Source organism: Syngnathus leptorhynchus, chromosome 9 (genome assembly GCF_054491065.1).
Source record: "Syngnathus leptorhynchus isolate UIUO chromosome 9, UIUO_Slep, whole genome shotgun sequence".
NCBI classification, from domain to species: Eukaryota; Metazoa; Chordata; class Actinopteri; order Syngnathiformes; family Syngnathidae; genus Syngnathus; species Syngnathus leptorhynchus.
Genome location: NC_141203.1, coordinates 4,774,067 through 4,798,911, shown reverse-complemented (window position 1 = coordinate 4,798,911; position 24,845 = coordinate 4,774,067). Strand labels below are relative to the sequence as shown.

The 24,845-nt window shown below is 39.0% G+C and overlaps 1 protein-coding gene across 2 annotated transcripts in view; it reads right to left on the bottom strand.

The window, feature by feature from the left end:
- Nucleotides 1-20,669, bottom strand: part of clybl (citrate lyase beta like) — a 48,196-nt gene extending 27,527 nt beyond the window's left edge. For both annotated transcript variants that reach the window (XR_015067264.1, XM_085920512.1), the window contains exon 1: nt 20,585-20,669. Coding sequence is in view for 1 of the 2 variants with exons in the window: in XM_085920512.1 (XP_085776638.1) it covers nt 20,585-20,628 (44 nt within the window). In the remaining variant the exon portion in view is untranslated. The remainder of the gene's footprint in view (nt 1-20,584) is intronic.
- Nucleotides 20,670-24,845: the final 4,176 nt, after the last annotated feature.

The following is a 24,845-nucleotide window of genomic DNA, read 5'->3' as shown; positions in this document are numbered from 1 at the left end:
ATATGTTAGGTCAGGCATGTTCTCATTTCCTTGTTTATGTAACGTTAGCATACCGTATCTTCAGCCTTTTGTTGCCTATTCTATTTTTATTTTAAATTGCCTTTCAACATGACGTCTGTTCTTGGTGTTGGATTTTATCAAATAAATGTCCCCCAGAAATGCGACTTATACTCCGGTGCGACTTATGTCTATTTTTTTCTTTATTATGCATTTTATGACTGGTGCAACTTACACTCCGGATCAACTTATAGTTCAGAAAATATGGGAAATATCAAATAATAAAATGAATTAAGACAGTAAAAAACACAAACATTGCTAAATAAATGCCAAGTCTCATGTTGATGCAAAATCCAAAGGATAAAAATATGTTTTAAGACAAGTTTTAAAGATAGGCAGTGAGGGAGCTTGCCTAACGTTTAGCAGGAAGTCATTCATGAGAGGGTCTTGCAATGGAAAAAGCTCAAGTCATCAGTACTTCTAACACTATCTGGTCCTCTGACCTAAGACATTGGGCAAGTGTGTAGTGGTGACGGAGCTCAGACAGGTAAGGTGGTGTAAAACCATTTAAATATTTGGAAAAAAATCATGTTAAAATGTACTCTGAAATATACATGGAGTAAGTGAGCGGACGAGTCAAGAGGTGAACAGTGGATTCTAGATTGAGATTCAGATTCTAAGGACAGTAGATTCAATTTCAGAGGGAGGAAATCATTGCATCCAAAACGTATCATGACATCCACATGTAGAAAAATGTCCATGGGTGGTGAAGAAAAAAACAGTCTGAAATAAGTCATCAATATTTTCCTAGCTTCATGTCAACCTGTCTGATACTTTTGACTGTGTAAAATAAAAGGAAAGAGGAATTCTTCACAGCAGGACACCCTATCCACACTGCCTCTGGTCTGGAGCTCACAACACACACAGGAAAGCTTTAGAAAAAAATTCTATTGGGTCATCAATTATCAGCAGTCTAAAGCTAAAAATATGCAAGTGGCAAAAACGGTATCATTTGATTCCTGCCCCAAATTATAGTTAGCATTGCAGCAATAATTTTGATTTAAAAAATACTGATAGTCCCTCTTCATGAAGAATCCTCAACCCCACCCCCACCCACCCCACCCACCATTTCCTCCCCTCTATCGGGTCTCATTAGTTTGGGTTTTATGCCTTAATCTACACAATGAGGATGAAGTCATGGCAGTTATCTTGGGCAGCCAATGCCTGTTCTACCTGTAATCCTTCTCAAAGACCCCCGGCTTTCTTCAAAGCTCACAAATCAGCACACAATGCTTTTTATGCAAGGTCTTCGTCGGGGGAACGACTGTGTACTTTTGTCATCCGTGCTATATAAAACGAGTTTAATCCCGCACCTCCTTTGAAGGAGGGAGACATCTTTATTGAGGACTCCGGAAAGGCAAATGTTCGAATAGAAAGGACATGAGCACTATGACAACAGTAGCAATCTGGCATGTCAATATTCCATGAAAAATCATTCACGATGTAAATTTGTGGCTGCAAACCAACAAAAGGCATGCATATCAAATTGTTGAGGATTACAGTATATTTGTTTAGTTTATATAAAGGGACAAAATTTGTTGTTTTGTTTTTATGCAAAATCTAATTTGTCAAGTACGGGCAAATGAAATGAAATGAAACCAGATAAAATTAGAAAATTCATTTTTAGTTGTCCAATTTCATGATCATGGTTTTGTAAATTGAAAGTGAAGATCCTCCATCGGCATGGACAGTTATGTTATCGTTTTTGTCTAAATTCTATGAAAAGGGTCTTCTCATGGGCTACAAATCTATGGGGCCATTCACAATGGATTATTTTCAACAAGGTTATATATACATTTGCTACCATCTCGTTAAAAAAATGACAGAAAAACATCCCTTTTTTTAAGTGACAATTTCCAGTTAACATTTACTGCAATAAAATGCCCCAAATTTGCTCACACATGCTTTTCATTGGACAGCAAATAAAACATTCATTGGCAAAGTGCAGAGTAAAACACTTTTGTTGACAGTTTAAATGAATTTATCATTAAAAGTCAATTGAGAGGGAGGCTTAAAAGAGGTCAAATAAGTCGTTCCATTTGAGGAGGACATAAGGGGGTTAGCTTTTAACTTAGCATTTTTATTGACTCTGGCAAAACAAAATAAGCGGCCTCTGTAGGATTGTGCTCTCTGCATTGGCCATTCAGGCCTTCTGAGGCCCATTGTACTACTTTGAAGGCATTGAAAAGAAACCCCACTGGTGGAAATGCAGTGGAACAGCCCCACAACAGGCCACAACTGTTCCCTTATGCATGAAAGGCAGCCATATAAAAGACAAGATGGACTTCTGAGGTAGCAGCAAAAACAAAGGCAACAAAAGTGCTGATCATGAGGGGATGACACGACTTGTCTCAGCAGAAGGAGTCGAAAGAAAGGGCGGCGGGACAATAGCACTCCTGGCCGATGACATGTTGAAGAATTGAAAAATCCACACAAGAAGTGTCTTTTCAGTTCACTAAACCCACAAGCGCAGGCGGAGTGGCGGCTGGACCCTGGTCAGACTGAAAGAGGGGTGGGCTACAACAAGCAGAACAGCTTTTTCTTCTTTCAGCGTCTTCCAAAATATCCCCTGCTTCTGTCAAATCACTTGGCGATGGCGGAGGCACACCGGGGGGATGGCTTTAGTAAGGATACACCAAAACCAAATCAGTTATGTGGTGACTTCCGCTCCCGCAGCTCCCCCTTCTTTTTTAATCTGTTGACCGTCAGATCCGTTTCTGTTTGTGCCCCAGAAATAATTATGCTACTGCCCAAACACCATGGTAACTGTCAGACAAACAAAAACATGTTTGCTCTAACTGAAAATGCTTCCATGTTTTCTGATGGACCCTGTTGGCTTTTCGAAAAAGAAAATTTGGACTTTTTATTTTCCCATGGGCTCGATAGCCAAGAGGGGTGGGCGACAATAATCACTTGTTTATGTGACAACAGCACACAAGAGAGAAATGGGCAAATTTTGATTCAATGTTTTAAAATGTTTAAATTAATAATTATGTCTCTGGCTAATTCAAGAAACTGTAACATTTCTCTGAAAAATGTTGTCAACCAATCTAAGAAGCATTTGAGGCAGGAAAAAAAAAAAGTTCAATTGTGTATATGATAAAAGCACTTCCGAGCCTTAAAATGCTAACGTTTTGAAAGCAGTCATGTTAATATTTCCAGCTAAACCAGGCCTGTGAAAATTACTTTCCATGGCCCAAAAAAAAATCTGCTGTTTATACTGAACTGTGGTTAAATTCAGTTGTTAAAACTGATAACTCCATTTTGGAAACCAAAAATGCAATCTTCTGAAAACGTGTCTCAGCGTTCAAAATATGTCAAATAATCGTGTTATTGCTTCAATTGTTTTCAATTGTATTTGCAGGTATTTATGAACAGGGGAGTATTTTGAGAAAAAGTTTGTAAAATGAAGAAAATACTACCAATTTAATTACACAATTCTCAATTACACATACCTTATTTCTCGCATAAATATTAGAAGGAACTTGCACTCCCAGATATTTAGCAACAATTGTAATGCCTTGTATGGTCATAAACATGTTGGTTAGTGCAGTGATGCATTGTAGTAAAGACTAAGCCAATTGTTGAACAGTGGAACCGCAGGAGAAGAAACTCCTCCATGATAGCCCAAGGCCTATCCCACAGTTCTTCAGACATACCCATGGGGGCTTTCACTGGCTACCCCCTGTCTGATTAATGGATCAATGTGGTAATTGATTAGTGAAGAGGAGGTGGGAATAAGTACATAGGTCATACCCCCCACTCCAAACCCCCAAAACAAAAGGGGGACGACGTAAAATAAAATGTCCCAGTGATAGCCTGCAGCCAGGCCGCTCCCCATCAAAGCCACGGCACAAGTGACATAAAGGCCCTGGCCCATTCTGCAGCCTGCCCTGTCCTCCCTCCTCAACTCTCCTTTTCTCTTGGTAATGCTATCTGTAAAGTGACAGGAACCATTCTGGGAGCTGCTTGTCCACTCACCTTCATAAAACGAGCCGTAAAGCAGCAAATAACAGGCTTATATGGCTTCATTATGCTGCCTTTGCAGGTTCACAGCCCCTGGGCTGAAGGGGTGAGGGGGTTCGCCGCGGTTGCGCAAAGGCGGGGTTGACTGTCGGCAGGAAGGACAGACTGGTTCTCGTGGAACGCTTGTTGTCCCAAACGCTGTCACCATGTCCGTGTTTGCTCAAGAAGACTACTTGACCCTCCCTTTATCCCCGTACTGCCTTAAATCTCGGGCAAGACAAACAAAGTGGCACAGCTCACTCCAAGACTGAAAGTGACGCCGTGAGTCAGGCGACTTATAAACTCTCATTTCAATAAAGCTGGCATGTGGGGCAAAATGTACATTAAAACAATCCACGATAAAGATGAGATGTTTAATATTCAAGAAAATGTCGGGACAGGGAAGGCAGAAATTGGGAGTTTGTTAAAAAAAAAGGCACTTGTTTAGAAAATTATACAGGTGAACAGATGAACAAAGCTTTAAAATTAGCATCTTCAGTCCCCATTTTTCAATTAGTATTATTAAAAAGAAAGGTGATGAACACAGCCTCAACCTAGCTGTTTTGAACGTTTTGCAGGCGTCAAATTCAAAACGAGTGAATGTTATTTATTTTAAGTTATCCGGTGGAACAAGATATATTTTATCTTTGCACCATATTTAATTAGATTTAGATTAAAATGTGAAAATCATTGTATTTCGTTCTGTTTTGTGGAAAATTTGTATTTGTAAATTTGTAATGTAAGGATAAAAATTATTTATTTTGAATCATGCAATTTTTATTCAGACAAAATTTGTGATGTGGGTTGATATTATTGGTTGAGTCTTCAGGAGTCGACTATCATTCTGACCCAGAAAGAAGCAGCAGCCAAAAAAACTGAGGATACATTCCACAAAAAATTAACTCAATAACATGGGTAATTTTCATGTTCAATTTTATTCCATCTGGAGGGTAAAATATTCTGCACCAAAACCTAAACCACAAGTTGTATGAATGAAAGAGTTTCTGAACCTATGAGGATGGCTTGGAAAGGACGGGCCTAGCCTTCGTTCCAAACTGTTCACTGTACAAATCAGACAGTGCACTCTGCTGTATTAACAGCGCCACGTCCCTGAGATGACAGTGTCCGCTGAAACGGTAGCTGATCATCACAGCCACAGAAAACTTTGTCTGGATATTTTCTTGTTGAGAAAATATTATGTTGTTGTTGGGCATAAAGCATCACTTCTCAGGATTTTTTGAACCAATCAGCAAACATGACTTAATACTCCACTTTTGAATGAAAGGGACAAGATCTGTATGTGTAACTGATTTGCAACTGTCACTTACTAAACAATACTACACTTTTCAAATAGATTTCTAAAATGTTCTTTTCAAACCCTTAAGCAAGTCGAATGTCAAATCAAAGTTTCTCCCTCCAGTGCCAGTGAGATCACTGCTCTCGTCAGCAGGACAGTCAAGAGGTTGTGCTTAGTGGCATCACTGCGGTCAGTGCACTTTTAATCACCTCCATCGTCACAAGACGTTTCAAAGGTGCTAAACCAGTTAAAGGGGGAGTGGTAGCAACGACTGCACATGCTCCACGTGAAGCTGGCACTGGACTGGGGGTCGGTGTCCAGCGTCAAGATTACAGAGTATGGATAGAAGGAGGCAGAGGAGAGGGTGGAGTGCTTTCTCCACCACTCATGTCATTACGATAATCTGTAATGACGGAGGGAGACAGACAGGCCAGACTGATCAGCGCTTACTTTTAAAGAACTGCTAAATCAAACGGTGGGACTAAGTGCTATCAGGTTCTTAAGGCTAAGATACTTAGGAAAAGCGAGACATACACAAGGAAAAGATTGATGGATGTTGTCTTGTGTCATTTTAATGTTAATTACTCAGTCGAAAATACAGTAAATCCTGGTGGTTCAATACATTTCAAATGTGGATCTGGACATGAGCGGAAATAAGTCATGGTGTGGAAGAGATGGTGTATAAAAAATAAAAAAAATAAAAATAAGACTACAGATACTGCAATCTTATATGGCTCTTGCTACCAATATCAAGTTTATAGAGAACAACTCAGATTTATTTTTAAAGACCTAGTGTAAACAAATAATCTTACACCTCACACTTACTTTGTGAACAATCCGAACCCAGAAGAAAAAAACGAGAAGAAAACAGGTGCAATAGCATAACACAAAAACTTACTGCGTCGTTACTCCCATGACATCCAAGTCAAATTTATTTAGAATGGCTGATTTTTGAAATATTCACTTTCATTGGTATAATTTTGACTATCTTGTTTTCTGTATTCGAAAATGCTGAAAAAAATAAAATGAATCACACCACCTCAAAAAAAGAAACAAATAATAGATACATCAAATCAACAGACCTAATTCGGAATTTGGGTTACCAGCAGTACGATTTACTGAAGAGAAAACCAGAAAATGTGAGCGGGAGGTCTGCTTGATTCAACCAACAAAAGCTGCTACCTGAAGAGAAAATGAACAAGAACATTTAAGGTGGTGAAAGGAACAATGTCAGAACAGAAGCTTGGCCGCCCGGGGTCGCAGTGACGAGCCTCGGACGTGGCTGCAGCTGAGGCACTAGGTCGGATGGTCGATCAGACTGCCAGGATATTTGGCCTACCATCTGATATGTCCTGCAGATTGCTTTACCTCCTTTCCCACCCAAAATATATCCTCATATTCTCGACTCGGTATACGGAAAAAGTTAGGCAGATGGGTGTGCATAAAGATCCACTTGGGAGAGTGAAATTTACTAAATTCACAGTGCATCGGACGATTTGGAATTATAACTAGAGAAAAGCGGAAAAGGGAAAAAGAGTGACATCTGTGTCATTTTTTTGTGCTTTTATTTTTTCTCCTGTGGGCTATGTTGTGTCATGACTGAGGTTTTTTGGATCATGGTCCGTTTAATTAAATGGACCACCGTCACACAGACACTGACTGATCCCCCCCACCCCCCCAGTTCATTGCAGCTCTCTCTTCTTAAGTTGTCTGTGCCCTCAAGTGGCCACATATAAAAATGACACCTGTAATCCAAGTTAGGGAACTACTATATTCGTTTTTTAATGAATTCCAAAATGCATGTCAATCCCCTAAGAGATAGTCAATTCGGGCATGTCACTACTGCCCAGGAAGAATTTTTGAAAAGGAATTTCAGTCATAAAGATGATGCTCCCTATAGTGTTGTAATGACAGACACTTCATTCTTTTGACCAACAGGGATGCCGCTTGCCCTCGACTTCTGCCCGGCCCCGAGCCTTTAATTAAGACTGGCTTAGGCCTGATTGATCCTGACACACCAGGAAGTTTCTTGAAAATCTGACTGCCAAAACCATGAAAGCATTATACAAGCCAAAAGACCCCTCATAGCCCCTCCTGGCACCCCACATAAAAAGATTCCAGGCTGAAAGCCTCTACATTTTTGTGGTACACTGTTAAAATTAACCCTTAGCTACCTAACTTCCATCACTTGCCCAAATTAATCATAAAGAATTTGCTCCAATGGAACATTTTCTACACTGGAACCCGCATAAATTAAGACTTCACAGGCCAAAATCTACAATAATGAATACATCAAAAACAGATTCCTTCTCAACAAAAGTAACACAAATCGGAAGCAGGATTTGTCAGGTTTGTCCGAGCTCTATGCGTCACTCCTGTTGTGCATGTCTACAGGCACCACATGGGGGGGACCTGTGTACCTGTTTTCACCACAACAAAGCCAGAGACTCAAGCAGCGGTAGCAAGGTCTGCTTCATTTGAAATTCCTCACATATCCCACCGGATAACTGAATCCAACGTGTGCAAGTGAATATTTGAAAAGTAAAACAAAAGGGGGGGGAATAAATAAATGAAGAAATAAACAACAACCAAAAAACAATGTCAGGTAATAACTCCATGCGCAAAATCGAGCTTAAAAAGATGACATCTCAATTAAAACAATATTGGAAAATAATACTCAAATTATAATTAAACTGTTCTGTTTGAATACAACACATTTAAAAAAGGGAAAATGTGTCATGGTGGGTTTGATAGTGACTTGGGAAATGGGGGAGGTTGATAACCATTTTTTGCCAATTTCGCATAAAGAATCATCTAAGTATTTGACTTTCAGAAAATTACTATGAGACTAAGTTTACAAAAATACATTGTGATATTATTACCAAGGCCATCAAACTCAGCTAACAATATCACACAGCATACCCCCCCACACATCTTCCGAAAAAATATTCAAGTAGTTATGAGTGCTGCAGTTTCAATGGGAAAAAAAAAAAAAAAACGTCAACTTGTTGCCATGTGGAAACCTTTACCACTGAACACATTTTAGATCATTAACATTCTCTACTGTTTACAAGTTTAATAATTGGTGTTTTGATCATAAAAAGACAAAAAACATGACATAGTGTTGTCTTGACAACACAAATTAGGTTCCTAGAGCAGACTGTTCTCATGTTAGTTTTTAAAACCTTCAAGAACAAAAAACACAAAGTGGAAAGTGTCAGCAAGCAGGATCCTACCTTGGCCCATTACTCTATTCAGGGAGTGGAATGGGCAGGAGTGGCAATGAAACAAGTGGCCCTCTTCCTTCCTACTGGGTGGATCATGGAAACACATGATCTCATTTTCAACTTGACACCAACATATCTCAGGATCAAACAAAAAATAAGCATACCTCAATAAACTAAGACTACAGAAATCCACGACTTAGACCATCATGGTTCTTTGACGAAGACATCCTATATCTGAACTCAATAAAACGTGGTCAATCTTGTATCATGCCAGATTCTGTGTTAACAGAACCTAAATTACCAATACAGTGACTTTTTTATTCTGCTAGTAAAAACGTAACCACCCATATTTGACTAAGATGTTTTTCAGGTGATACTCAATGTAGGAAAAATAACAATAAAATAAATCACAATCTACACAGAGCAGAAATAGAAAAAGAGCCCTATTGAAATCCGAGGTCAGATACATTTGTCTTAAGTATTAAAATATTAGTCAGTGATTAAGGATTGTTTTTTATATAAGTACAAGAAAGTAGAAACAAGTATTTAAAAGTTGAAGGTGGCAACAACGTTTTTTGCAATCGGTGTTCATAAAACAAATCGGGAAGGTACTGCTGACGCAAAAACTCCAGAGCCCAAGAGGGTGGAGGTGGGGGCTTGGGGTGCATTAGATAGTGTAGAGCAGGCGTTCGGCTCAGGAAGTCATCAAGAAGATTCCATTTGAAGTCAGTAATAGATTTCCTGACCAAGGGTGTATTATGGGTGTTAGTATAGTGCAGCTGGAAATGTCTGCTGATTGACACGGGCCACATTTGACGTGGACATGCTGCCGACTGTTTGGATTGGAACACGACAATGTTTTCAAAAATGATCTGAGGAAAATTGCAGTAGGCACGAAAATATCTGGAAATGTAGCCTTTTTTAGACTTTGGCTGTTTTTAGGTACTGTAGTCTATCTGAGACTGTCATCAACAGTGGCGGGGGCAGTGGAAGAGTGAAAGTTTGAACGTAGGGGAAGAACAAGGGCTGGACAACAAGGGCACGGAAATCATAAGATAAGATAAGAAAATAATAAGATCATAAGAAGAAGACTCAACATGATTATTTTTGATTGATATTAAAATTATTATTATTTAAAACAATTATTTATTGTAAATACCAAAACTCAGCTATTCACAACTTATTTTTCACAGATTCTGAAGAATATTTGCTTTTGAGTATTGGTATATTACTAGTTTGTATGTGATCCTATAGCATTTGTGTGTGAATGTTCATTATTTGAAAGAACACACTTCCCAGAAGCTAATTTACCATTAGCATGTCAATGGGATTTTATATTAATTGGCTTCAGCATTTGCACTGGTGATGTTTTTTTATGTTTAGGAATGCAAGTAAAATCAATTGCTTTGAAATAGTACATTTGAAGATTAATGGATGAAACATTAAATACGTTTGGTTCAAGAACATCTACATCCTGATGTTTTACCAATTACAGAAAACGTATGTGTAAATTTGGGCAGCTATGGCCTAAAGTTGAAATTTGGTGGTGGTCTATAGATTTGATAAGCACTGTGTATTATAGCAAAAACTTTCTCTGCTGAAAGCCTGATGAGTGGGACTCTCCTGTGACAGCTCTCCAGTGTTTACAGTTCATCTTATTATGCTGATTTATTCTTCCTGCCCAATAACATGATTTTTAAGCAGTGAATATTTTACATCTGCTTCATTTAAGGCCATTTATTATGCCTATTGATATTCCCCTCAATGAACTCAGGGGCTCTTGCCTTCATTGAAATGACCACCGCATTAATGAACACTGCCTGCCTTTAGGCTCTGGCACTTTAAACCAAACGTTTGATTTCTCCTTCCCCTTTTCAGGCCGCACAGAGCATCATTTAGCTGTGAATTCATTTTTATATTTGGATCAACCCTGCTGAGGTGTGACGCCAGAAGTGCATAATTACAGAAACGTTACACAAGAAAAAGGTAAGCTTTAGTCTGGCGGGTATTTTGGCCCAGACACTGAAATCCGAGTGAGGCGTCAGTGGAGGACAATAAGAGAATACATCTGCTGGCTTAGGAAAGGGCATATGTGGAGGACTTGTGCAGTTGTGTGCTTGTGTGTGAATCTGGTCTCATCAAAGGATGAGACACGCACCCACAGCCACAGCTCAAACATCAGCAGCCCTTAACAAGGTGTGTCTAATGCTCCTATTTAATGTTTGGGGGTTCAGTGGCGCGTGGCCTGAGGTTTTTTCTTTTTTGGGAGGGGTGAGCTGAGAACACCGACAGCTGTGGCTCGAACTGCAGACAAAAGCCGAAAGGAAGTACCGCATCATCGAAGATTTGAGTAAAAAGCTATGGTGATTTGTTTGTGGTCAGTTGTTTATGTTGGTGACTGATTCGAAGGTTAGTCTGCTGTTCATGGTGTGAAATGGTTCTTTGAAAGGCGAACTTTGGCAAAAAAAAAAAAAAAGGTCATGAAGAAGCAATAATGCGTGGAACATTGAAAATACAAACCACAAAAGATGCACATGGGCCGGTTGACTGGTAGTGCAAATCAGTCCTAACAGGCTTGTCGAGACGTAATCTATCACTCTCAGAATGGTCGCATCACAATTTTATTTACGACTGCCATCCAAATGTTGGGTAGGCCATTGGCGACAGCCAACGCGGTTGTCTCTCCTATCGGTTGCAGAGTTCAAAATTGTGAAGTAAAAAATGATTGCATGTCTATGAGTTTTGGACTGTTATATTTATTAAGAAGAATATGTCTTTACTTAATTATGCTACTTTTTATTATTTCATTTCATAATCAATATTACAGTTTGTTTATGCCCCTCCACCATAATAATGCTTTAATCGGTTCATTTTCGTCCCACAAAATCGATATCAACAATTGCTCGACCTTGGTATAGGACGGATATGCAAAAAATGTCGAAACATTATTACGTTTTCGCAATAGCCAAAGACAGTAAATTCATATTTGTTGCTCAAGATTATAATACCGTCAAAACCTGATACCCCTCAAATTCTAACCATTCCAATGAGTCTATACCTAGAACTCAAGTCTTATCCCCTCAAACTGACCAAACAAGCCAGTGTCAACACATCCGCCAGAAGACTGAACTTGGTTTTAAAAATATCAACCTGTTCAGTACGAAAGCATCAAACAGACAGCTGCTGATTTGTTATCCTGTCAATGCGTGTGGCGTTTTCTGGTGTGTGCGTGTATATTTTTACAGCTTCACTTGTGTATTTATTGTTCCATTTTGTCCACAGCTGCAAGTGAAACAGCCGGGTAATTCCATTGCTAGTGATACAGCCCTTTGGTAGCACCATTCTTGACTAACTGCCACCTCTAGAGGGTTATCAGAGTATTACAACATGGATCAGTTCTCGCTTGATCAGGCTGAAGTCATAAAGGCGTAAAAGCGATAATATTTATATTTTGGTCAAACCTTACAACTACTATGGGCTTTTTGTCTCTTTTAAGGTTTGGAATTGGCTAAAATCACTGTGGTTACCAAAATTGGGATGACAAAAAGTTTCATGTTGGTTCCAATGTAGTTGTTTAAAAAGTTTTGAAAAAATAAATCTTAGGCTCACTAAAAGCAATTATTCATCATCATTTACTACACTTACTACAATACTACTGTATTATGGATGCATTCAAATCTTGTTTTGGAAGGCGAAATTGGTCCGTTGCTACACATTATCGTAATAAATAATAATAATAAAAAAATCATTGTCAAAGGCTAGCTGATCAAATAATGAAATAAATAAGTAGCACAATCAAATATCCATCCATCCATTATCTGAACAGCTTATGTTCATATTAATTGACAAAATTTCCTCAAATCAACAAGGTTTGGATCTACGTCATCTTCCCAAAGCTCAGTTCATGTTCTTTAGACCGCCAACTTGTTTGCACTTGTCATATATTTCACTCAATGTATCCTTAATTATCAAGAGAATTGATTTATTCAAAAATAATTCCATATAACATAAATCTTGATGGTCAACTCATCAACTGGTATTCAATTTAATGGTCGGAAAATCAATAAAATAGTTTATTTGGGTATAAAGTTGTTTAACTTGCGTGCAAAGGGTCCCTTTGAATTATGTTTGTTTCAATAAAAAGAAACATAGTACACTAAGACGAGTAAAGCTGATTACTGTAACATAGCCAATTCTGTATTTCTACAAATGATAAGAGTCTGTGTATGATGAGAAATTTCAGGCCATCATTAATGCGAGTGGCTGTGTCCTTGGAGGGCATTAGCATGGGCATTATCTTGTTGTGCCAGACAGTTCCGTAGTAAACACCCTGGCAGAGGGCCTCGTCCTCGTAGTAAACTGATGTGACTGCACAGTTGCGACAGAGTTGTGTAGCCGTCTTGGCACGGAGATATGGGTCATGCTAGGCTGTCCTCTCGCTCACCCCGGCAGTCGAGCCCAAACCCTGATGAGATTAGCTTGGCCAGCCAGGAGGCTCAGCAAAAAAACACCACTGATTACACGAACGCTACTGTCGGAACCCCTCGCACTTCGGCTCGGATTCTTTTGGCTGTGCCTTCGGTTTGAATGGATCTAAACCACGACTAAGTACACTCAATGGGCATGGGAAGGTGACATCTCAATGATTGTACACTGTGGCAAAAAGGACAAATCAAAGGATAATAATCTAGGTTGCATGAGATATTTGGGAGTGGGTCAGGGAAGTCCACCCCATGGACCAGTCAGAGGTAAATTGCAGCTAAAAATGGGATTAGGCAACTCCGAATGCTGGGGTAATCACTCAGCACTGGCCAGGAGAGAAGCCCTCTTTAAGGCGAAGATGGGGTGGCTTTTGTATAGCTGAGAGCTTTGATTATTACTGCGTCGTCTTAAAACCGCATCCGATGAGTAAGGACAAGCGCTTGGTCCTCCCCCGCGTTTACTGGGTGAGTCTGCCTCCTGGGTTCCTGTAAATAAATGACGTAGTGGTGCTTAATGATGCCCAGACGAGACTCAGCGGGGTCTGGAGATGGGAGCGAAACAGTCAACAGTACGAGTTTGTCACATAATCTCTAAGTACTGCATGATGAACATAAGCATACTGATTTACAGAGCCCTCTGGTGAAGAAAAAGTACTCCCTCATTCGGGGCTCGACTGAAGTGAAGATTCTCAACATGATCTTCATTGACGTACACTGCTAGTGTGTGGTAGTGACAGTTGTTTCCAGTATTAAAAGGCCCACCATAAAGCCCAGCTAGAGGAAACAGGATAAGCGCTTGAGCCAAGGCAGTAAAAAGCTCTCTGGGAAACTTGAAAGCCACACAAATTAAGTCTGCGTCTGCCATCTGGAAACAATAAACAAACAAAAACTCAGCAGCCAAACAAACATCGTGGAAGCGAGAGAGCGATGCGGAGATGAAGAGTTTACAAATGAGTGACAAAGAGAGGACAGTGTAAAGAGATGCGCATCATTAGCGGACACTGATGGTCAGATGTAGAGGCACGGCTTTGTTGACGATAAAAAAAGACTGGTGCTAAGAGGATGACCCTGCTGTTTTGAATGTGTGTGGTGGAGGTGCAACATGTTTCTAATGAAGTATAGCGCTCGCAGGACGCCGTCTGTCCCAGACTCGTGCCAATGATGTGATGGGACGTGCGACACAGTACCAAATTGTTTGTAGCCAATTTGTTGGATTTATAAACTTGTTTTGGTTAGCTCATTTGGAAATTTGCATCAAAATACAATTATAAATTAAATATAAAGTTGGGTGTTATTTTTTTTAATCGCATATGAAGGACAGTCCAAGCGAAACATGGGCCATGGCTATTCCATTTAAGTGCCATAGGAGTTGTTTGTTACTGCCATCTGTGTTGTTTGAACGCTAATGCAAAAAGCAACGCTAATAATAAAGTTATCATTCCCTCTGACATCTCATTCACTAGAATGAAGGGTGGAATCCCCGCCCTCTGTATTGGTATTGGGTTATTTTTTCCCCCGAAATTTAGGATACCATGCTAGTACCAGTACTTGGGGCAACACTACAAACAAATGTGCAATAGTTATGATTAGTTCGGTAAAACTTTAATGGACAATAACCGTGACACTACTGTCCATATTGACCCTAATGGGCCACACTAAGAACAGCATCTACAAGGCCTCAGCATCTCTGATATCGGTGTATACGCTAGAAACTTGAAACAAAAAAAGGTGGAAAGGCTCAGAGAACCATGTAAACCTTCCCCCCCCTGCTGTGCCTGCTTAACAAACACCCCTCTATAAAAAAGTAAAACCCATTACACATTATGGTGTTGCGTATCAGACAGGAAATGCTGCTAAATTACACCTCATCGTTCTCAAACTGACTGATCGTCACCATGGCAATGAGCCAACTTCAGAGGGGTGAGAACGCCAAAAACACCACCCACAATACCCGGCAACAGAAGAGGGAGAAGGGATTAAGTGAATGCCCCCAAAAAAGAAACAAAATTATGGGCCTATTTAATTGTTAAAAAAAAAAAAAAAAAAAATCTGTCTTACTGCAAACCTGGAAGTAATATCCTGGTGCACATATACACATAAACTGCTAGCAAATTAATATGACACGGAAAAGAGAGCTATAACATCAACATATTCTTAAGGAAGCAATTAGGAATGATTACTCATACTTAGAGTGAGCAACTTGGCTATCGGCACCTAATAGGAACTTTTATATTTGATGGCAGCACACCATGAATAAATTTAAATGTACGTATAACCTCTTGTGTGTCAGAAAAGTTCCAAGACTCGGATACATTTGAAATCTAAACTACAAGGTTTCTCCTTTGAGGTAATCTTGCTGAAGTATAACACCTTCTCTGCCATGGCTTCATGCACTCCTAAAACGATTCTTTCAGGATCCTTGGCTACACTTTCATCACGGGTGTTCTTGATGAGCTACTTGAGCTTGGTCTGTTCTCCTGTTCCTCATTCTCAGGTCAAAGCTGGAATCTTTGGAAGCTCAAAACAGCACTTTTTCTTCGCCTGGGAAGCCAGTCAAAAACAATGCTCTTGTAGTAACAGATTCAACTTTTTCCGCTTGTTAGTACAACCGCCAGCAGAGCAACAATCTCCCAAGGCGTGCAAGACATTTTTCAATGCACTTAAGGCGAATGATCACTTCAAAACAGGGGTATAGTATAACGTTCAAAAACACTGCTCCGTAAAGTGAAACTCATTGTAACCAGTTGGCCAAAAGTCTCTTAACGGAACTTCCTTCCAAATTTGTTGCCTCATAACAGACCTCGGGAATAGAATCGATTGATTTCCTCTATCATCTTTTTGAATTTGAGGTACCCAGATTGCTGAATCGTATCAGTTGGACTATTACTGAGTTGTATGAGTAAAGGGTACTGTGGGCCCATGTGAAATTCCAATACACCATAAACATTCCCGGTAGACTACAAACTAATATTGAGAAGTGCTGGTACTCCGTACCGCTGTGTACCACTTAAAGTTCAGAGTGTCACCATTGTTTATTAGTCACTTCTCGATTGTTTATACAGTTGTGGCAAAACATAAAACATTGAGATAGGTGAGGCAAATCAGAGAACTCAAGGTAACAAGTGTTTTAAATTAGCTTCATTTTGTGAGTAGACTTGGATTACTCCTCACAGATAAATCATCACTTTTCAAAAAGGTTAATATACACGCTTTTCTATTTCACGATGATTAACTGTTGACAAAACACATTCAAATAACTTCCTCAGTAAAGACACTGTTTTGTTGTTATATGTAATAATATTGCTTTTTTTTATTCTTATCTAGAACAGGAAAAACATTGTCTTATCTTGAAAAAAAACTTGTGATGATAGAAGTTCAGCTGTATGTAATTCCATCTACTAAAATTTAAGATGAAAATTCCAACAGACTTTTACCTCACATCTGTAAAGAGCAAAACACACATTCTCAGCTTGCTATCTTTAAAAACAAAGAAAATTCCATGCCTCTTCATTAAATACTAAATTCCAAGATATATATGACCTATTAGCCAAGAACAAAATTCTTTTGTTGCATTGTTCACACATTCCTCCCTGATTCTGTTTATACAGATGTGCACTCTGAGGGTCGGAAAAGTCTCTCTCTCTACTTTTTTTTTTTTTTCAAACCCGTCGGCGGCTGAAGATGTGCTTTTGATCAAAGGCTTCTGTGCTGGAGCTGAGACACTTGCTTTGGTTGTTTTCTTGCCTCCGGGGGATACAGGCGAACAGATCCATCTGTTGGCCGCATGGATCCACCTTTCGTTGGGACAAGTGTAGTGTGGGGCCTCTTCCCTCTCACTGCCCACCCACCCTTTGCCTCCATCCAGGACGTTTACTCAGCTGGCCCCCCACACCAGTTGCCAGAGTTTGTTTTTGCATAGCAACATGTGTTAACTTAATGCTCTGTAACACATTTCAAAGGCAAGCTTAGCTGCGTCAACAGCAGGTAATAGAGCCATTTATTGATGCATTGCCTTGAAAATGGAGGCGTTAAAAAAAAAAAAGGCTTGGTGGGTGAGCCATCCATGATAGTCAATAAAGAAGGGTTACATTTGACTATGATGTAATGCCTAAAACAGTGAATCACTGTTTATTACAGGGAATACATTCCAAACCCACCCAATAGGTGGGAATCTGTGATTTAAAAGATTTTATTTATTTATTTAGTTTTACTACTCACACACGTTTTAAGCACATTAAAACGCGTTAAAGTATGCTTCTCCACGTATTAGTGCCACTTGCTTGCACAATTCTCCAAGAGGCCAAGTGTGCTTACTTCAATATTATTTGTCCCACTTGACGTTTACTGTAACTGACACATACAACCAAAGACAATTAAACAATGTATATTTAAACAATGGTAGCCAAATATATACCCTTCTCCCCAACACACAAATAAAAACAAACCCACTATCTTAATACTAACACCTAATGCAAAACATCATACAGGAGCTAAAAGAAATTAGCATATATGTTTTAAGTCTTCAAACAACAATTATGTTAGACCTATAACACATATGAACAGTACAAACTAACTAAATTATGTCTGCTCAATGGGAATAATCACTATTATTGGAACCTACTGAGCAAACATGCTGTCTGACATGTTGCAGGACAACTTGGAACAAGACTAAAGGCAGTGAAAAATCTCTAAAAGTCAAGAAACGTATCGATACATTCAAAACTAAAGATTAAGCCAAGGATAAAGTGGCTGAAGAAATTGCTTAAACATTCCCACTGGTTGTTTTCCCACCTGATTGGATTATGGCCACACACCCACAAACACACTTCGAGCTCTCGGCTTCCAGCGCCAATCAATGAGGAAATGAGGTGTCAACACACGGGTGTTTATTCAAACACTCATTTATTTTTTTACCGGAAGCCAAAGCCGGCTCGAGCGCAGACGACACCAGATGAGTGAGCGGATTTTCATCGAGGATTTCCCCCTCTGCTATACAAATAAATCTCACGCAAATGTATGTGATTCTAGTGTTAAAAGTATCCAAGGAAATACGGTTATACCCCGGAAGTCCAAGGGCTGGAACAAAATATTGATATTGTGAAACACATCTTTCATGGTACAGATCACAAGTGACTGCACAAGTCTCTTCCTACATGTCAGCCATCATCAAAACATTAATGTTTTAGAGTAGGAAAAAGAGGAAAAAGAAAAACTATATCATGGTACACTGGTATTTACTGTGACATATGCCAATTCAAAAGTTAAACCGGAAGACAACTTTTGTGAGCTGCGTGATTTCACATTTTTGTAATGTTTGACAAGTGACACTGTAAAGATGTACACTGTTACATCAGGTCTTCCGAATATTATTGTTAAATTAAATAATATTATTAAATTACCAAACCCTGAATTCAACATTGTGAGAAATTTCAGTAGTACATGGACAATAAAATGATTTTAATTAAAACTAAGATAAGAAATGGCTTTCTGAAAAGTATGTTTCTCTTTTTGATATGTCAGTAAATGATTTTATCAATTTTCAAATTGAACTGCAGTATGGAAAAAAATTTTCGTACAAGATTCTAATTTGTTGAACTATCACCTGTTGATTTCTGATTTATAATCCCTGACGATACGGTTAAAAAGTGTATCACGATTATTTTGATCGGCCATAATCACTGTATCCCAATATTGATTACAAAATACTGTAATATTTTGTCACCAGTGACTCTCCGACACCCACTTATAGGTAGCATCAAAATACAGTTCCACTTTAAAAACAACTGTGGTGACTGGAAAACGTCCCATCCTGATCAATGCAATAAAAAGTATTCGAGCAAGTGCGGGCACTGCTTCACGTCACTTAATTGAAAACGTTATAGGGATAGTTACGCATGAGCTTTTTATAAGCATCGCTATAAAGCCCTAGCAGGCCCCTAGAGGGGAAACTGCCTATTAACTTATAAGGTCCAGGCCTTGGCTCTCTTAATTGACAAGCTCCAGGCTACTTTCATCACTTGTTGACTTCATAGCGGCCGCCAATGCTTTTCCTCCCAGGATGCCGTTGCATCTTTGACGCAAGGGTGTTGGTGACAAAGAACAGTCTGCCGCCAGTGTCGAGGCAAAGCGAGGGCGGCTCTGGGCTGTTCATAAAACAAAACAACAAGCGCGCACATTCCTCTTCGGGTCTCGGCTGTCTGAGCATTTACCCTCATAGACGCCGATTCCCTCAAGTCACAACGGATCCAATTAGAAAGACGTGACCCTTTGTTGAGGCTGTAAACTGTACCTATTACATTTATTACCTCCGCCAAGTGTTAAAAGCAAAGGCGAGAGACATTTTGTTGGGTTTTTAGTAAGAACGATTATGCAAAAGCCACACAAGCCATTAAGATTTGGTGAGAACCTGAATTACAGTGCGGCTACACAAAAAGAGATTCATGAAATTATTTCGATTGTGTGGAATTGATTGTCAATCATTTGCAATTGAAATGAAATGGAAAGCACTACTTGGACAAAGGTTCAATACAGCACTAACTTGGAAACAGGAGTTCTGAACATTCAATGTTCTGTTAATTGGTGTTGCGATAGCATTTTGAACATTTTTCTACAGAGTACCCTGAGGAAAGCCACACAAGCACAGGGAGAACATGCAAACTCCACAAAAGAAGGCCGGAGCCAGAATCGAACCCCGCACCCCGAATCTCTGTGAGGGATTACATATAATTGTACATTTATGCATGCATGACAGCAAACAGTAGATCTTGCATTCAATCATTATGAACTGCATGGTTTCTTCATTTTGTTTAAGGTTTTTCGAAAGGGATTTACTGTGCAGATGTATGTAAGATTAAAAGGAAGTGCATTGCACAATGTGGGCGCAATGGACTACAAAGCTTTTTAATTTCACGTCAGGTACATTTTAACCCTAACGAGGCTACATTTGAGGACCGTAGTCTGACTGACATCTGATGCAAATGGAAAATTGGTTATTTAATATCAAAGTCAAAGTCTGCTTTATTGTCAATATATATATATAATAGAATACATTATTATATTATATTATATATATATATATATATATATATATATATATATATATATATATATATATATATATATATATATATATATATATATATATAAAATAAATAAATAAATAAATAAATAAATAAGAGGAGCAAAAATGGAGTAAGTGTGCATGCAGCAGACAGTATATATACCTGACTATAGGTATAACAAAAGCAAAAGCCAAATCATCACATATGAGGCAGATAACCAAATAATTTGCATCAAATGTCAATTGGCACAGAATGCACCTTTCTGGTATTTTATACAACAGGGTGAGTAAACAAATGAAGCAATCCAAGCTCTGATATACTCCTCGGTGCTATACAGCTGATCAGCTACAAAGCATGCAAAAATATGCCCCACAGTTGGTTGAACAAGGTCACAGGGGTACATTCTGCAAGCGGTAATGAAAGCAGAAGCATCTTAAAGCAAACGATCTGACTTACTGTTGCAAAAGTCGTTTGACAGCTCTTCTGAAGGGCGCCGCCATTTTTCTTCATGGAAGACCTCGATTGGCTGAGTAAGTGAATTCTTGCCCTGTCTGATTGGTCAAGGCGGCAATAGGGGCTGGTACTGACAGGGTACAAGCTCATTGGCCCTGACATCTATTGGAGGTTCCGGGGGCGGGACGTGTGACCAAATTTGGAGCTTGAAGTGTGTGTATGTTATATTAATTATTTTAAAAACAAACAAACAAACAAACAAGTTAATCCCTCTTTTAGATCAAACCAATTTTATAAGCCAATTATGAAATGAAATTTAATAATCAAACAAATATGTCAGATTGTTTGTTTAGCATTTTCTTTATTTATTTGATTAGTTATGTATTTATTTTCCTTCACCTTCCAGCTTTTTTTTCTAAAATATATATATATTTTTTTCTTTTTTATTGGTATAGCCCCACTTTAGTACAGTACGACTAAGTCTGCAAAATAGGATGATGCTAAACCCATGCATGTCCACTGATTTGAAAAATAATCAAGATTTTAAAATGTTTTTAAAATGATATACTGTGTATTTTTGTTGTTGTTGTTTTCTGATCAGTTTTCTTTGTTTTGTTCTTCGCTTGACCCGTTATTCATGGAAAATATTTTTCGAAGCTTTTTGGGGGTGACTAAAAAACATTTATATTCTTTTCCCAATCCAAATAAAACCTTCAATGTCAAAATGGAGAGGGAGCCAATCTAAACTGACATTATTGAGGATCAAACTTGCAGGTCATCAGTATTTCATTGTTTTCTTTTATTAAGCGTTTATATAATATTGTGCTTTTTTAAATCAAGAACATATCAAAGTTGTGATGTTTGAGCAGCTGGAATGAATTAATACAATTTTAATTCAAATCAAAGGGGAGCATTTGGTTAATATATGCATGTAAATTTACTTGTGAGCCATGAAAGTCAAGGCACTGCTCTTGAGTGGTTGAGTAATTAAATTCTACCAGCCACTGAATAATATCGGGACTATGGTACGTATAATCGCTGTACATTATTTCTCATTGGGAAATTATTCGCAAATTACAGCTTGGAAGTCAATCAGCAAACAGAGTTTGGGGGTTCCACGATAACACACTTGTCTGACCTAATGATCACCTTGTTTGTCGCATTGCTCAGAATCTCTGGTGCATTCAAGACCTCTTTGCGTCACTGCTGTTTGTGTTTACACTGGCTGGCTCAGCGGGATGGGAAGGCACGGAGACAGAATGAAGCTTGTGACCTCGAGAGAGAACGGGGAGACATGTGACCTCCCACGAGTCCCACCTCACAGCGGTGGTGAATTATGAGCCCTGCCATCAGCCCGGGTCTGAGCGCGGAGCACAAAATGACACGCAATATCTGTCGTGATTAAGTCAGCAGGGAGTTTGCTCCAAATGTCAACATTGGCCCAACAGCCATTGGTTGATTTTAAAAGTGAACATGCTGCCTGCCACGTGTATGAAATACAGTAACTCGCCAATTAAACAATTGCGTAGAATGCATTTGCACTGCTGTTTCTTTCTTAGTCCTTCACAGTTCAGAAATCCATCCAAGAAATAATTCTGTGCATTTTCCGGCTTTTTGGTGACAGTTATTCTGAGAGGAGTTAAAAAAGGTGGAGGTCCCATTGCACTTTTTCATTTAATATAAGTGTGTTCACGTTTAAACTGTTTAAGGGGTTACAATGGTGAAAATGGTTTTACAGTGGTGAAAGGTCCAACCGGGGTGAACGTTGTCACTAATAGGTCTAAATGTAATAATTGTCATCTCAAATTTTGTCACTAAAATTATTTGAAATGATTTAAGAGCTTTTTTTTTTAGAGATCAGATGTACAACAAACTTGTCCAACAACTTTTTGAGCTTGCTTCCTTTTTTTTTTTCATCTCAGCCAGTCTACGTCACCGGAGGCAAACAGGCAAGCTTTCTAATTCTCATTGGTTCCTGGCTTGGTTTGTCACATTCTGTTGTCACCTTGTGTCTGAAATGGTGATTCATTGCCACCAAAATTCACCACCGACCATGTTCGCACCTTCTTCACCAGAGCTGTTTGTTGTGGTCGTCTACCGTAGCAGGAGTTGCATAGGTGTACGTCCGCTGCCGGCCAGTGTGCATCGTTGGGCTGCCAGTCAGCAAGCACTTCCTTTTCAAATAGGCAATTGAATGTGTACTTCAAGAAAAATGTAAGTCAAATTAACCCTTGGAGATTTCAGTTGAATATAAAACGACTTATGAACAATTTAACTTCCAAAAAGCCTCTCGGGATGCATTGTTTGCGTATGTTGACTTCTGAAAGCAAACGGACCTGAGAGAAATGACACTTTGGTTGCAGGGAGGCTGCTCATTTCTTGCTTTTTTTAAGTCAGCAATGGAAAGGCTAATAATTTTAAGAGGTTTACAGAGGTTCAAGTGGGCCTATGTCGAAATGTCCACGTACATAAATTTGAGTCTGTTGGTCCCTGTAATTTTAAAGTAAATTATAAGTGATGTCTGTGTAACGATTTCTAACGGCCAAACTGTGATCGCTCCCTTCAAGTGACTCCCATCAAGGCATGAAGGTAGAGGAAGGGGAGTGGCCATATTCCTCATTAAAAGTGGGCATCTCTGAAGGCATTAGTTATTTAATTATTCCTCCAAAATGAATGGATAAAATAGAAAATGGTAACTTTTTTTCATTTTCTTGATCACAAAATACCCAAACTGAGGTTGTCAGTGAAAAATGAACCACCATAGGTTTGTGTGTAGTTTACAATTAGAAAAATAACTTTTTGTCATATTTATACAATAAAACAAGTTGATTTTCATGAACATAAAATTTTCCTGCCAAACAAAAAGGGGGCTGATACCATCCGTTCACATGGGACTGAACAGCAATGCTTTGATAAAATTCCATTTTTATGCTCCTAGGAAACAGCTTTATTCCCTCCACCCCTCAGCGTTTTCTTCTTTTTCTTCCGCTGATCGAATACAAATGTTGTGTGCTAATCCAGTGTTGATAGAATTTGGCACACTTTCTTTGGATCACAGCAAGATCCTCAACTTCCATTCTGCTCTCCCTCAAAAAACCTCCTGAGCCCAAGAAAGCAGCCGACACTGGGTCGCGCCACGGCAACTTGGAGGGCGGGGGTGGAGGTTTTCTCTTGTGTTGTCCAAAAAAAGAAGAGAAGAAAGTCTTCTTTCGAGTCAAGTAAATAGCCTTTGCTACCTGCATACACACACATACAAACACACTCGCACACCCACAGGAGAGCAGTATGGACCTGGTTGAAGACCTTTGTTTTTAAATGATGCATTCACCTAATGACCCCCTGTAAAGGCAGTAAAATATAAAACAATAATGTCAAAGGGAAGCATCATTTTTTTTGTTTTTTTGGCAGTTCACAGAGGTCTGCCTTCATTAAAAGACGTGGCAAAGCTGTCGTTGGCGATTAAAAAAAAAGGAATATGAAAGGATAATTCACGGATGGCGAATCGCCACCTCACCCTGGCATTTATGATCAGAAAAAAAGCTTTTAGTTTTCCAATTTAAATTCCTCATTATACCGTGACTTTTTCCAAATGCGTTTTCATTGAAAAAAGAAAAAAAAGAAACAGTATAATTGATTCGATTTACATTCTTCTGATTTGAATGTGCTTTTTAGCCAGTTAGTTAAAAAGGAGCTCCTGAGGCACTTTATTAGCATCATACAAAACAAAGCAATATATCAAACCTATTTTTTCCCCTCCTTCCCCAATGATGAAATAATTGGCTTTCAATTCGCTCCTTTGAAAGAAACTTCTGTGAGGGCCCTAAAAAGAAAAACGGTGCGATAGACTTCACAGACCGAGAGTGTAAGATGGACATCAATGATGGCTGTATTAACCCATGGCTAAATCCCATCACACAAATGTCAGTGTATCCGTTATGAAACCGTGACATTTAGATCCAAGGTCTCCATTGTGGTTCTTTTTAACCAGGCGAGATGGTGTTTGTCCATTCCGCTTTGCATCCGTCACACAACTCAAAGGTTCAACACCAGAGTGTGATGCATTTTACTGTGAAATACATGGAGTAGTTTATTTACGTCCATCTTCAGAAATAAACACTTTTGTCATCTCAATATTATGTCAAGCCAGTAGTTACATGTGGAATACAATGAATACAGTAAAATAGTTTAGTATATTTCAATCCAATCCTAGTGCTAAAATCAAATTAATAATTTAGTCAATTTCCACACCAACTCAGACTAGAGC